The 15,744-nt window shown below is 39.7% G+C and overlaps 1 protein-coding gene across 5 annotated transcripts in view; it reads right to left on the reverse strand.

Moving 5' to 3' along the window:
* Positions 1 to 728: 728 nt before the first annotated feature.
* rc3h2 (ring finger and CCCH-type domains 2) overlaps positions 729 to 15,744 on the reverse strand; it is a 30,196-nt gene continuing 15,180 nt past the window's right edge. For 3 of the 5 annotated variants that reach the window (XM_042395162.1, XM_042395164.1, XM_042395163.1), the window contains 13 exons: positions 15,041 to 15,153; positions 14,204 to 14,521; positions 13,576 to 13,778; positions 13,166 to 13,479; positions 12,935 to 13,081; positions 11,174 to 11,311; positions 8,742 to 8,906; positions 8,392 to 8,641; positions 8,189 to 8,218; positions 7,726 to 7,810; positions 5,912 to 6,131; positions 5,580 to 5,743; positions 729 to 5,476 (listed from right to left, as the gene is read on the reverse strand). In XM_042395162.1, coding sequence (XP_042251096.1) covers positions 5,329 to 5,476; positions 5,580 to 5,743; positions 5,912 to 6,131; positions 7,726 to 7,810; positions 8,189 to 8,218; positions 8,392 to 8,641; positions 8,742 to 8,906; positions 11,174 to 11,311; positions 12,935 to 13,081; positions 13,166 to 13,479; positions 13,576 to 13,778; positions 14,204 to 14,521; positions 15,041 to 15,153 — 2,295 coding nt within the window. In that variant the 3' untranslated portion in view covers positions 729 to 5,328. The remainder of the gene's footprint in view (positions 5,477 to 5,579; positions 5,744 to 5,911; positions 6,132 to 7,725; positions 7,811 to 8,188; positions 8,219 to 8,391; positions 8,642 to 8,741; positions 8,907 to 11,173; positions 11,312 to 12,934; positions 13,082 to 13,165; positions 13,480 to 13,575; positions 13,779 to 14,203; positions 14,522 to 15,040; positions 15,154 to 15,744) is intronic. The other 2 variants (XM_042395165.1, XM_042395166.1) reach the window with 2 other exon arrangements.

The raw sequence follows: 15,744 nt of genomic DNA on the forward strand, positions 1-15,744 counted from the left end.
CTGTCAAGAGTCAAGTCTTCACAGTAGCCCTTCAAAGCCCAGAAAGAAACTCACTAGTGAATTTGAATAATGAAAGGTAAGTCTAAGAATGAGGGAGAAATGAGCACTCCTACTCCATATGAGAAAGATGGATGTAATATCTATCACACAAGTTAAAAGAATAATATAAAGTTCAACAATAAATACTTATTCTTAACCCTTACACACTGTTCATATTCTGAACCTTCACAGTATCCCATCATAATTAGTCTGTACACCAAATTTTGAACCACAAATCCATTTTCCATTCATAAATACTTCAGTCATTGATAAATGGATTAATCCTTGATGAAGAGTATGTTCTTTAGGTTTTACACTATTTGTTTATGTAGAAAAACATTCACAATCACACTATATCATGGTCCGATGTTACCTAAAAAAGGGCAAACATAACAGCCATACTGATTTCAACGAATTTTATTGAATGTGAAGGATGCAACAACATTTTGGATGTTGATTGTTTTTCATTTTTGAATAAATAATTGTCAAATTTAACTTGGAACACCCCTTATGTACAAAAATGTGTATCAGCTACATATACACAAAAGTTTGTATATTCTGGGTCAGATTAAAGTGGTTCAAATTTGGCCAGAACAATATGTAAAGGTTAACAGAACCGTTTAAATACTGTCAGCTCTTATCAGGCTTATGAACTGTTATAATATAACACTCACACAGGATGACAAGAATCACAAATAGACATTATTGGTTGTCGGTTTATTGTAGCATGCAATCTCATGTGCTGAAATCGTTCTTTTCATAATTCCATCTCTCAGTGCAACATAGAAGCAGTTTGCTGCTCGGCCAAGCTGTCTGTACGTCAGTGTAATACAGGTGAACAAGCCAGAAAATGCACAGAAGAATCAATCAGTCAGTCAAACAATACTCAAACAGTTTCATCGATCATTAATAGCACATAAATCACCTGCTTCAGTCCTGCATTACCATACAGTTAAGTAAAAGGGAAACCTTTCACAATGTGATATTTCCAAGGAAATAAATGGAATACATAACAGTATTATTCATTATGGGGACATTTTAGATATGCTGTCTCTTAAGGATTTTATTTTCCTCATTCTGAAACATTACACAACTGCCCCAATGATTCAAACATTTAAATATATCTGATTATCACACGTTGTATAAATGAGCGTCTTTACTATAAGTCCATCTAATGATGGTGCCAGACTGTATACAATGACGGATGTGTACCATCTCTTAATATTTCATTTACATTTCAATCGAACAATAGATTCGCAAATAAAATGTCTAATACAGACATGAATAGTCAAAAAACATCAGTTCATCATATGTTTCACTATCAACAAACAGGCTTTTTCCCATATAATATAGAATAATGAGACACTTTCTTGTCTAATAAAAAATTTTTAAGTTTTAGCAAATTCTCAAATTCAAAACAAAGAAGCAGACTTATAATATACCAAGAAGGAAAAATACCACAGCAACAACCAAATGTGGTAATAACAATAATAGTAATAATAATATAATCTCTATAACCAATAATTCATTTTCATGAGCAAACATGTATAATGCTGCAAGCAAACTTCAGCACTTGGCGTGGCCACACAGTGGGCATGTGCAGAACTCTTACAGCGCTGGGTGTGTTGTATCACAACTACAGAATCATTAATACTCCTCTGCCATCACAAGAGGGACTATATTGCATGCATGACAAAGAATGCAGGGAGGATGGGGGCAGAGGGGGGGGGTGAAGGAAAGTGTATGTGTGTTCAGGGTGGGGGGGCACTCACGGTTAGACTGCATCCGCTGGCAGTGATGGGGTGGGAACTAATGCAGTGCAATTAGCCACTACAGCAGTGCTCTATAGACACTTTAAAGGAAACACAGAGTATCACTTTGACATTAGTTCAATACTCACAATACTGTTTTTCCATACAGTAGTGCCCAGCCCTTTCCCATGAAAACAGGAATAGCAAAGCTAATATTGATACTGAGAGGCAAAAGATAACACTGACAAACAATATAATCAGCGTGATACTTTAACCCATGTATGATTCAGGTGAAAGAGTCAGTTATCAGCAAGGGAAATTCAGGTAAATACTTCCACAGAATATTTAAAGTGATGAACATAGAAATTGCCAAAGTAGCTGTGCAACTCAATTCTTCCCTGAGCGATTCAGACAGTCAAGGATCTAGCCTCCTCTGATGGAACAAAGCAGAACTACAAGAAAAGTATCTCAACTCCTCAACTTGACTGAGCCTTTCCCTCCTCATGTCGTTTTTAGTTAAGGAATATGAAAAGTTATAGGAAAATTGCAGGGATTGATTGTACTGTACTGTACGCAAACATGGCACTTAACATCACATGACTTCAAAGGTGAAGTTGTAAACAGATGCAGAGCGACAGTAGGTAGCTAAATTCCTGACTGGGGAGTAGCTAAATCCCTGCGCCAGCTCTTGCCCTTTCCTCTCAGAAATGAACCCTGCAAAATATCAGAGAGTTTTTTCAAACAGTGTGTTATCACATCCGGTCACAAAGTATTCTTCAGCCCACAGGCAAACGTACATTTACTTGTCATTTCTTGACTTTGTCTGCCAGCTTATCCCAGCATATGTTGGGTTTGAGATAAGAGAGAAACCCCCAAAAAGGTCACAAGTCCTGTATTTCATTATTCGATCAGGTCAGTAAAGTTTTAACTTGAAATTCTTCCTCAAACAGCCATTCTGCAATCCTCTAAAATGGGATTTAAGATGTAATTTGAGCGGAAAGACCTTGCTGTTGCATCTCGGAAAATGTTTGAAAAGGTACAGTAGCTGAGATGAGAGGAAATTAAAGAGGGAGCTTGAAAGATTCAAAGATTAGTTAGCCCTCCTCTTCTCATTCTACACAAATCTCATAAGATTTAGAATAGTAAACAAATTCAGAAGAGCCTTTATGACTTTAAATTTTATATATCTAAAAATGGGTTAATGTTTTCTTGCTATTTATTAAAGTCATTAAGCCTCAGCCACACACAAGATGCCTCATATCTATAAAAGGGAGTGAGGCAAGGCTAGGCTGTATGGGAATCACCCATACTGCACAAAATTACAGTGAACTAGACTTTGGTGGTTTACAGCGTACTGACAACAGCGCATCTGATGACCAGCAAACACAGATAAACATTAGACAAGACGATCAGTTTTGTCTCTGTGATGTAAAATATAACAAAACAGAACAAGAGTAACAAAGATCCTGATACAAAATACCCACACAAACAACTTCACAGAAGTTAGCAATGCATAAAATAAAACAGAACAAAACTTAAAAAAAAAAAAAAAAAAAAAGTTAAAAGAAGATAGAGCATGAAGAAACACAAGAAGTGGTGTCCCTCACTTTTGTAGGCTTCAGCTTGAAACATCATGCATGTTCTCTGATTTTTTTTTTTAGATTGTACGTAAATGTGACTGGACTGGAAAGCACAGGAAAATGCCGTGGGCTTACAAAAATTTGATTTCAAGTGTTCAGTTTCTGAGATCACGTTTAGGTGTAAGCTAACACCAGGAGTCTGTCAGTGAGCATGGATAAAAGTCATTGTAAAGCCCAATGTTTAGTTTTACACAACACCAAGGAGAGAGAAGGCCATTGTGTTGCATGTGTGTGTGTATATCTACTACATGGCTGACAGTTTGTGCACAAGTGTGCTATGTGTGTGAGAGAGAAAGAGAGCAGTAAGACTGTTTCTGATTTATAGTCAGCAGGATTAAATGCAAGAAACGCTACAGATAGACAAAGATTAATTGTGAGTTAATGTAGCTTCTATAAAAATCTACCAAAATGAGCTTCATCTGCCACTGACAAAACAATTTCTGTTTCAAAATGAATTGCTTTATGCATTATAAGTCAACCAATAAGAGACTATGTTAAAGGCAGTGTAGTATGAATTACATAATTTACATTTTAAAAAAAGGGGTACACACATCTGTACTTTGTTGCCATCCCTAATGACCTCCAGTGATCAATGCTCATTTACAAATCCAGTTTATGACTGTGTCATTGTGTTCTGCGGTCACATGACAGTCCAGGGAATTTGGAGGTCGACATTTACAAGATCATATGACTTGTAAAAGACAGAGGCTTGTTTGAGTATCAGCAAAGGGAAGACCTCTGTTTTCTGCAGTTTTTATCTTCTCTGAGGGCTGGATACTCTCAGTATTGAAGCGTCTATCTTGATTTATGAGGAAATACTTACAAAAATGTGTAATGCAGCATTACAATAAAGCCTATAAACTAAACAAGTGTCATTTAGCTGGATGAAGCCCTTGCCATGTAAGGCTACTTAGAGAAACAGAAAAAATGCCTTAACATGTACAGAGATAGCAAGAAATGGAAGATATTTGTCAGATATCCACAAGCTAGCAAAAAGTTTCAAGAGTTGATTAATAATGCCACTGTTTTATTTTCTGAACCGTATAGATAACTATGTGGAGCCTAACCAGCGCCTGCCATGGAGGGAACACACTTTTTTTCCAAGGCACAAGCTACAGAGCAATCACACACAGTAAGTTATATTCATAACACTGTACAGTATGTGTGGAGCAGACATACATGACTTGATGATTTACTGCTGCAAATGACTTGTATTTACTTTCCCAGGTTCCCAATCTCAATACTGTGAGAAAAGATCAGTTCCTGCTGTTAATCCACACTACATATGGGAAAAAATGAAGATCAAGTAAAGGACAAGATTAAGACAGTATCAAAGTAAACTAAAAAAGCGTCATGACTAAAGAAAATTCATGCATTGTATTGACACCTACAGGCTTTTGCTGTCTGACAGATCATGTAGGATGACGTGTAACAAGGCCAATCAAACATATGTCTGTCTTTGCCTGCCGTGTTAAACAACAACAAACTACATGATGTGTAAAACTCATGAGTACAATGTCATGTAAAGTGACCAATTATGTGGTGAAGATGCTGTGAGGTGTCCAGCCTTTCTCCTAAATGTGACCAGGGTAGAATTTCAAACCTGACTCCAGTTAAGCATCTAACTGGTCAGGTGCTATATAGGCATTAACACCAATATCACTAAATTCTCTGCGGAGCTGTACACATTGGTGAAAATCACTACTTAGGAGGCAATACAATGTGTTTTATCTTGCCCCTTGTGACAGAATGTTGACCCCTCCCTGTTACATTTTATTCAGGCATATGATTGACATATATGAAGGCTGGAATTAAATAGTTTTCCCTTTAACCAGGATCTGTTGTGGGCAAGCAACTCAGCTGTATCTTAGTGCTGATCAGAGTTGGACTGTGTCCCCTTAGCTCCCATTGAGCAGCATCTCTGTCCCAGGCGTTTCAGGACAAACCCGGGTAGAAGAGTCCCCAAGTCGGGGAGGTCCAGTCCGTAGCACAAGCTTGCCGACGCCCAGTCCTCCTGAGACCAACCCTCCAGGAGACAGAGACTTCCTAGACAGCAGAAAGAGAGGAAGGAAGGAAGGATGATGATTCTGTACACTGGCAGTTCGTCATACTGAAAACCCACTCATGTTACTGTGAAGTCAAAATTCACCTGAAGGCCATCTTTTTGAGCAGGTGAGTATCCATCTTTTCTGTCGAGGGACCTTCTGCTTGGGGGTGCTCCTCCACAGGGGATGAGAGGAGTGGAGAGGAACAGGGTGGTGGGAGGAGGTGGGAAGCATCCTGAGACTGTGGGGTAGCCAAGTCTAAAGAGTCCTGAGAGGCAAAGATGATAAAAAAGACGTTTAGTTGTACATCAATGTTTCAGATGTCGGAGTGGGATAAATTAAATTCCAAACTTCAAAACATCCCTTCAGAAAACCTCAAGCAACATCACAGACACTACGTCCAAATGTCAGGTCTGATCTATATAATCATACCAACCTGAGACTTGATCTCCTGGTGGTCTGAATCCTCCAAGTCCAGAGCGCACAGTTCAAGCTCAATGTCTCGGTCCGGGTCTGGTTCACTCTCGACCTGGTTGCATACTCGTTCCCGATCGTGGTTGTAGGCAGTCTGATGGGTTTGCAGATCAGACACGATTTTCTCTCCACTGCTTAATGAAGTTCGGCGGCCGTGCAGCTCTGATGCACAAAGCTGTTCACTAAATCCACAAACACACATAGAGATACAGAAAAAATATAAACAGCAAATCCACCAGTAAGTGAAAGGGCAAACTGTTAATTTATGTATATGTGTATATATCATTGGTATCAGTATAAAGATGATGAAGGTAAAATAAAATCTAATAAATACTACATAAAAATAGTGATCAAAATAGCATACTATTTATATATATATTATATACTGGAAAATATGTTTAAACCACATTAGAGATACCAGTGCAGAGGGCTTTCCTGACTCCTTTTCTTAGCCGCCAAGTGGGTTTTTACTAACCAGCTAGCAGCTCTATTTTTAGTCTGACCACAGAGAGGAAATGACTGCAGCACAATGAAATGGGAGAAAGGGATGAGAGAGGAAGAGTGTGTTACAATCAGGAATTAAAGGGGACCTATTATGCTCATTTCCAGCTCTATATTTTTATTCTGGGACTTCAATAGAGTAGCTTTGCATGATTCACAGTTCAAAAAACTCCTTATTTATCTTAAACTGGTCCTTTATGGAGCCCCTCATTAGCCTCTGTCTCTTAACAGGCAGTTTTAGCTCCTGTCTCTTTAAGGCCCCCCTCCCGATGAGCCCACTCTGTTCTGATTGGCCAACTTGCCGGAAGCCTGCTGAGGGGCAGTCGTATCAGAGTTGTGTCAAGTCTTGTTACATTTCCTGCTCTACTGCTTCATATTAAAAGCTTTCAAATGTTTAAATAATGGGAGATTTTTATAGTGAAGAATTTAGAGGAAATGAAACATGTTCCTCACAGAATTAAAAACCAGTCGACACAACCACGTATTGAGATATTTGGAGCTCTTCATTCAACAGATCAGTTAGAAATAATGCAGGGAGGAATGGTACAAGCAGAAACAGCCACAGTGATGATGATGTTTGATGAAGAGCTACAGATGACCAGCACACCTCCAACAGGAAAACTACTTATGTTACTTTGCCGTGCTGTGTAATGGAAAAACACTCACAGTGTGCCAACTTGACTCAAGTCATGGCTCAGTGTGACTACCCCCAAAACAATGGAAAAATGCCATAATGTTAGCAGAGCAGAGCAGTGAACTTTTGCACTGTGCGTGGAGCAGATGACCATATAAAGAAATCTGTCACAAGCCAACGTCAGCTCGGGCTGAAAGTAGAAAAAACCATTGGAAACCGAGCAGGCATTACTTCTACATACGTTTACCTCATTAATTGACACTTTTGCCATGTTTAATATGAACATCTGACATTGTAACATTATATATATGACTGAAAATAAGGAAAAGCATAATACGTCCCCTTTAACTACCACGCCCAGGAGGGGGTGAAGCAGTTAGAAATCTAACTAATAGTGTGAAATCATGTTCACAATCTTTTTTATATCTTGTTTTGTGAAGTTTAGATTTGAATCTTGAAATATTGGGAGGCAGTAAGGTGGCTCAGTGCTGTTGGTACACAGCAATTCCCAGGCCTTTCTATGTAAAGTTTGCATGTTTCCCAATAGTTCAGCAACAGGTAAGACCTATAGAAAAAAATTAACTGCTAAAAAAAGGGGGGGGGGGGGGGGGGGGGGAGTAGAGTGTGTGAATGTTTTGTACCTTTCTAGGAAACTGGAGTGGCTGGAAGAGTCTGATCCTCTGGAGCTCCACCTGTAGTCGCTGTGATCCAAGTGTGGGTTGTAATCTGTGAGTTAATGGAGACATATCAAAAGCAACATTCAATAAAAAACAATACTAATATAATAATATAATATAAATATACCACTTTTTATGCATTTGTATATAAACACAGTTCATTGCCTCACAGATAAAGGACAGTAAATATTAAAAACAGCTGCATCACATTAGCAGGATGAAATATACAACTTTAATTTAAACACTTGTAGACAAACAAGAAAAACCTGATCAAATAAAAAAAATATATCGAAATAACAAAACACAACAGAACATCATCATGATGAAAGATAAATCATAAAAGGCAAAGACAACATGCCAAAGGCAAACACTGAAAGCTAAACTATAACAATTGGTTTTTAGAAGTGACTTAAAAGATGATACTGACTTGATCTCCTTAGGCAGGTCATTCCAAAGTCTCATCATATAAAAAGGAAAAAACAAACTTATTTTACAACCTATTTTCTGCCACTTCTTTCTCTCCTCTTCTTCTCTCTCTCTCTCTCCCTGTGCCAACCTTGTTTCATCCTGCATTTCTTTTTTTCTACTTTCTTCTGTCACCTCTCTCACCACTCGTTTATCCTTCCTCACCTTTAAAGTTGATGGGTGTGGTGCTGGCGCTGCCCTGGCAGGCTGTGGCTTGGACAGGGTCGGTGGTGTGGTAGCCCGTACGAGACGCCCTGGATATGGCGCCCCACTTGGAGATAATGGGCCCCTCACTAAAGGGAATGATCGGATCCTCGTCTTTCAATCGCCGGTAGTGATCCAATGAATGCACCCATCGCTTTCCCGCACCACCACTGCTAACGCCACCACCTCCACCTCCGTTATTGTTCAACTCCTGCATGAAAAAAAAACATGGACACCGTCTGTGAGCGTGGATCTGTGCATGCACAGGTCAATAAGCATGCTCCTGCTTGTGGGTGTGTGAAGAGTCTCACCGAGTGCTCTGAGCAGGAGTGAGGTGCGGTGTGTGTGAGCGTTTCCGGCTCAAAGGGGCTGAGGCAGGGGCCGATGGTACCACAAGACCATGGAGAATAGTGTGCTAAACTTTCCTCGCCTCTGTACCTGCACCCCACACACTGGCCTCCACCGCTCTCCACGTGCTGAAAGAGAGAGAGAGATTAAATATGATGGTGAGACACCTTTGCACGTTTGACTTTTTCATGTTGCCAAAAGGTCACAAGGATTACATGGGCTTGTGAATTTTTCTTGACTTTGGGGTCACCTTAGAACAAAACCTACAATAGTCATGAGGGCAAACGACACAAAGCTCTCCCTTCAGCCACAAATCACCTTCTGCCAAGCATTTTCTTTTAAGAGACAGGAAGAAGGCTGTAGCAGTCCGGAAAAGCACAATGTTTGTGGCACAATAGGAGTATTTTACATTACACTTGTTTTAAAGTCCTTACATTGGTTGCCTGTCAGTTTCTGTATTGATTTAAAAATTCTCTTATCATATTTTTAAACCCCTTCATTGTATTTCACCAGCCTACTTTTCTGACATGCTTGCAATGTATGAACCAACAATATTTTATGGCCATTATTTATTTTATTTAATCATTTATTTAATTGTATTCATGTTTTAAATGCTTTATTCCCTCTTATCTATTTTATGTCGTTGGCTTTTATCTGTTTTATCTAGTTCTTATTTTATCTTATTTTATCTTTACATCTATTTTATTGATTTTATTACATTTTTATCTTCATAAATACCACAATGACTGCTAGGGTGGTACACTGGCTCAGTGGCTGCCTCACAGGAAGAAAGTTTGACTTCTCCAGCTGGCTGGAATTTGCATGTTCTCCCTGCGTTTGCGTGGGTTTTCATCCCACAGTCTAAAGAGGTGAATTGGACACTCTACGTTTCCGGTAGGTGTGAATGAATGTATGTGTGTATGGTTGTCTGTATGTGTTAGTCCTGTAATAGACTTGTTGCCTGTCCAGGGTGGATCTTGCCTCTAACCAAATGTGAGCTGGGATCAGTTTCAGCTCTTGTGACCCTGTGTGAAATAAGTGGGTATACAGTAGATACTGGATCTTAAGTGAATTGAGATATACATGTATATAGTGCATGCTTTGGGAGGCTTCATACACCTAATATGGCAGCCTCAGTTGCTCAGTAATTTGAATTTATTCTCTCAATACCAGAACCGATATGCTACCACTTTGCTATCATCCCTGTGGCAAGCTCTGGATATCATTAAATAAAAATAGCCAGTCTTTTCACCAATGGCCTTGCTTGCTTATGCTTGTTATCCAGGGGCTTCAAAATTATATTGAGAATGGTAAACAAACACTGAAAAGGTCCTTATGGTTTATTTAATAAGAGTTCTATTTTAAAGTGGATATCTTCACAAAAACATGTCCGACGTGCCGTTAAACAAAGCTTTACTCAGCTGAAAGCCTGAGTCACTGCTTGTTAAAGTCTCTCCTCTCGCTTTCTCTTGTCCTCTCTCTCTCACACACACACCCACACATGCACACACGCCACAATTGTGCATTGCTATGATATCTTCGCCCACAGTTGCTAAGCAACTATCTCCCACTTAAATAGCATTAGACACAGCAGAAGCGCAAGCTTTCAGGATAGGAATTAAATCCAACATATTTTAAAAAATGGTAAACTACACAAGTGATTCATTAATCTCAGTTTCATGATGCTGTAGTAAGAGTATTAAAGGCGTAGTTCAGATTTTTTTGAAGTGGGGTTGTATGAGGTAGTTATCCATTGTCATTGTATTACCTGCAGTAGATTTGGGTCGGCACTCCCTGCCCCCAGTTTGGAGAAGCAGGCAGGAGTACTGGCACGGAAACTAAGCAATGTACTGCTGTGGACGGGGCCAGCAGGAAAATGTGTTTTAGCCACCTAAAAAAGGCCCACCTAAAAGAATCAATATCAGTTTAAGTGTACGCTATATTTAGAATATTTTAAGTGCTTTACCTTCCCATCAGACAGCCCTTTCCTTTGGCACTACATTTTCTCAACTGTAGAATTTCCGTATTCCTACGCATGCTGCGCACTGTGCAGCAGCACTTTCTCACCCAACAGCTGTTCTGCTTTTTTAGGTGGCTAAAATATTGCTGCTGGCCCCGTCCACAGCAGTACACTACTTAGCTTCCGTGCCGGTACTGCTGTCTGCTTCTCCAAACTGGGTGGTGGGGTATCGACCCAAATCTACTGCAGGTAATACACTGACTACGGATAACTACTTCACACAACCCTACTTCAAAAAATCAGAACTATCCCTTTAATAAAGTAGTCAAGGTAACATTTAACATTTTAATTTCCCCGCCTACAAACGGCCTTAATGATGATCTGTGTGTTTGTGTTAGCACATACAATGTGTTGGTTCTCTTATTTGCTTTCTACCTCAGTTCCAAAATCGATGGTGAAGATGGGGGAGGACTGGGAGGGCCTATTGGCGCTGTGATGGTGGTGATGATGTGCCCACTGTTCCTGCTTCCTTCTGAACAGATCCTCGTAGCCCAGAGGAACACGTCCGTAGTCCTGACAAGAGAGAGTTGGAAAAGACAGGTGCAGGAGAAAGCAGAAAACATGCAGAAGAGAAGAGAGAGCAGATATTTATATTTATATAATAATAATGTATTTGAACAATTCATTAACGGTTTAGTTACAACATTGCAAAAGACTGAAGCCATGACAACCGATAAGTATAATTCAGAGTTTTCAGTTGTATCTCAAAGGTGGACCCAGATTTATATTCAATCTTTCTCCTCAGTTTCCCAATTTTAGGAGCTCTGACTGTATTTCATGTTTTGGTCTTAGTCTAGACATTAGGGCATCTTTTCTGAAGATGTGGGGATGGAAAAAACAACTGTACAATATAATGTAATGCCATACAACAACCCTCACACTTCAGATTTAAAATGTTCAGTTTTTGTTAAGACTGTGTTAAAGGGGGTGGTCACAATACCACACAATATAATATATGCCACCATATACTGTTCATGCAGGTAGTGGACAATTGTGCTACATTGCATTGTAATGCATGAATATATGATATATAATGAATATAAATTGCGCTTTCCTACATGACTGAGAGATCTTTTTATTAGGTGCTCGCTAACAGTAGTGCATGACAAATGAATGTTGCGAGGGTTCAAACCTCACTGCAGAACATTTTTAATTCATAAAGAATATTTTGTCATTTGTTGTGTGGCAAGAATCTTTTCAACATTGCCCAAAGTTGTATTTAGTATCCACCCCTTTATGTGCAAGTGAAGAACAATTGTTTTTATAAGACACACAAAAACATACTTTGGCAATATATTATTTTTGTCATCACTGAGTCATTATTAGTATTTTCCAATTCAATTCAAATAATTTTTTCCCAGATTTTAAATACATAATACTGTTTCCTTTATTACAAATATCTATCACAGGTAATATGGTTACTTACGGCATTGTTGGTAAAATATGGCTGTGAATTAAAGTAGCCATAGAGGTAATGCTGTAAAATGATGTCAGATGGAGAGAAGCAAGTGGGGGAGGCAGAGACATATTTGGGTGAGAGGTGGGAGGACTACAGAGGAGGCTGAAGCTACATACTGCAGCTCTTTGGCTGGCAAGGAAGGTAGAGGTGAGATGAGACTGTATGTGGGAGTAAAAAGAGAAATCCAAGGAAAAGAAATTGCGGAAAAGAATGTAGCATGAGTCTGTTCAGTGTTAGATGAACCAACATCAATTAATACAGACGGTTTCACTGGATGTACTGTATGTTACACAAGACATGTTCCATGACAACAAGAATAGAAACACAGAAAACTAATTAGTTTAATACTACCCTCAGCAGAGAGCATTATTTTTAATTATTGCATGGCTCAGAGTGGATTATCTCTCTAACAGGACACCCACTTATCAATAATTAAAATGTTTGTTTTTTAGGGAATTGTACTTTTTAAATAGATTCTATATTGGCACTGCTACTGTCAATGTTGGATTAAACGTCACTCAACCAAGCGGAGGAAGCTAGAGCCTAGTAACAGCCAGTTTTAAACATATATGTGTCTTAAACTGAAACGATGATGCAGCAGCTACGTCAGATGTGTGTTGTTATCGGTAAGTGAGAATTGTCTATGGCTGCAGTGTAAGACGTGTTATTTCACCTACCCTGTGTAGCCCTGCACGGTGTTCAGCTCCAGAGCAGTAGTTGCTGTCTAGAGAGTTGAATCTCTCCCTGAGTGGAGGCTGGTAGACAGAGGAATGCAGCACCTCTGGAGGCAGTGAGTTACTCCTGGCATCCTCTCTGTGGTACAGCTGTAATGATGATAGTCGATATAATCAATAAAGCTACAGACTGATCAAATTACATGGTAGCATGATAATAAACAGAAGGCTCACCTGAGGCCTCCATACTCTCCTGCTGTCATAGAGGGGAGCATAAACACCATGGGCAGGGGCCAGAGGACCATACTGAGGCTGACCCGGGTGGGGGTGGAAGGCAGGAGGTCCCATTCGATCTCTAGGCGGGTGAGGCGGGTATCCCGAGGAAGAGGAGGAAGGCGGGTGTGGCGTCTGAGGGTCACTGGGGTAGGAAGATTGTGGAGGGCCAATGGAAGGTGGCAGAGAGGATTCCGGGACATTTGAGGATCTGAGGAACCGAGCCATGCAGGGTTTGTGAGAGGGATGGAGAGTCGATGGGTAGTAGGAACCTGCTGGAGAGGAGGAAGAGAAGAGAACATTTATTTGTACTTTCTGAAGAAAACAATGGGTTATTTTTATTAAAACTTTTATTCAAAGTAAAGACTCACAGGTTGGTTGATAGTGGTCCGTGTCATATGCAGAATGGGGCTCCTGATAGTACAGTTCTGACGCCTGAGAAGGATGTGGTGCGCGCAACAGGAACTGACCATGTTTGGGCATAGGACCGCCAACATCACCCCGTCCAACTGTGGTCAAAGGAGACGACGCTGAGGAGTGGCTGACTGGAGTCCTGGGAGGAGAGATGGGCTTCCTAATGGACAGAATGACAACATAAAGAGCAATAATGAACAAATGAACACCCCATCAGGCTGACTTTGAGACACTTGAAATCAGACCTTACACATAGCACATGAACGCAACACATATTGGTGAATCAACAGACTTCCTCTCATCAAAATCATATGCAAAAATCCATTAAAATGTGAGTAAATCCACACATCAGAGGACTTGTAAATGCGGATTAGATGTAACATATTCAAATGTAAACACAGAGAAAATACTTGTTTTGATACACAAAAAATATTCATGTGAAATTTACTAACCTTGTATGCAAAAATACATTTATATATTGTCTGTGTATTTACATTTGCCATTTTTTATTAGGACAAATCTGAGTTCAACAACAGAGGATGTACCTGCACGTGCATCAGTGAATAAGTGGAGATATAATCTTACTGTTCGGTTGACCCCGACGTGGTTCTGTTGGAGCCACTTAGCCCGTTGGACCCGTTAGCCCCGGATCCATTTGGCACTGCTCTCTTCATTTCCTCCATCATGTCAGCTCCTCTGGAGATAAGCTGAGGATGAGTCAGGCCCGGAATTCCCTCTGTAAGCGTCCCTGTATTATCTCCGGTACCTTTGAGGCCCTGCCCCACTCCTGCAGACACATCTGTGTGGATGCTGCCCTCCATGGTAAAGGTTTTACCCATGACCCCAGGTGCTAAAGGGAATGCACGGCCAACACTGCTGCTCTTCTTGTTCCTCAGTCTAAATCTGTAAAGAGAGGGATTAACAATTGGAGAATTAAGTGCAATGGGGAAGGTTTATGTTTATGTATAATTGCATTGAATACAGTGTGTGTGCATACACATGTGTAGCCTTATTATTGCAATAATATTATCACAGAGGACCTCTCATAAATCCTCTTGTGAATAGATATATGATTAGATAAATAACATTTAATTAAAAAGGGGGGTTGGGAGAGGCTGTGTAGACACAAATGAAAGCAGAGGAGAGATATTTTTCTTACGGGGTGGACTAAGCGCATCTTAGGCCACAGACCCTTAATGTAATGTAGCTAATTGTCTAATTTCATCAAACTTACAACCCTTGTCATATACTGATATGTCAATTAATAGTCCCACAGTTTTGGCATGCAGACTTGCTCAAATTCATTCATTTTTGATGTGATTACACATATAAACTTATATGATGAGAGATCTTTTTTTTTGGTTTATCTTGAATACAGTGAAAAGGGAGTCTCTCTCTGTCAGTTTGTGAGTGTTCACTCACTTCTCCAGCTCATCCTGTGTGTGTGCGAATGTACAGTTGGTTCCTCGGGGACAGCCTCCCTGCTGACGAAGGTCTCGGCACATGCTGGTCTTATACTTGCTGTTGGCCTGAGGCTGTGAAACACACAGACACAATGTAACTGTAACATTAAACTGATGCATCACCTCTTCTGTTCCTCCAGGACACAATCATTTTATTGCTTTTCCCAGATGATTTTTAATCATAGTATTAATATTTTAATATTTTTGTCGTCAATTAAGATATAGTACAGCTCTTACAGTAGTTTGAAGCTGGAAGATGTGGTTATCATAAAACTTGGGTAACACTTTATAATAATAAGTGTAAAGTTCATGTCACGTCGATAGTTAATGTTTACTCTTTATAGTGTTTTTATACTGGTGTGACAAATTAACTAAATCCAAGGTGAAAACTCATTGGAGGTTGAAAGGAAAGAGTCTTAAAATTCACAACATTGGATGCCAAACAGAAGACACAGTGCTGGCAAAAAAGAACGATTGCACAAATCAAAGCTCACAAACAGGCAAGGACACGCTACAAAAGATTATTGTTAAACACCATAAAACTATATATCAGATACTCAAATCATAACCTCCGTGATACATTGTCAACAGAAAACTATAAATCATTAGCTTTATAAATTTTGTGTTTATGGCAGGGCTGCCATTTCATAACTGTTTGTCTCC

This window comes from Thunnus maccoyii, chromosome 19 (genome assembly GCF_910596095.1).
Source record: "Thunnus maccoyii chromosome 19, fThuMac1.1, whole genome shotgun sequence".
In the NCBI taxonomy this organism is placed as follows: Eukaryota; Metazoa; Chordata; class Actinopteri; order Scombriformes; family Scombridae; genus Thunnus; species Thunnus maccoyii.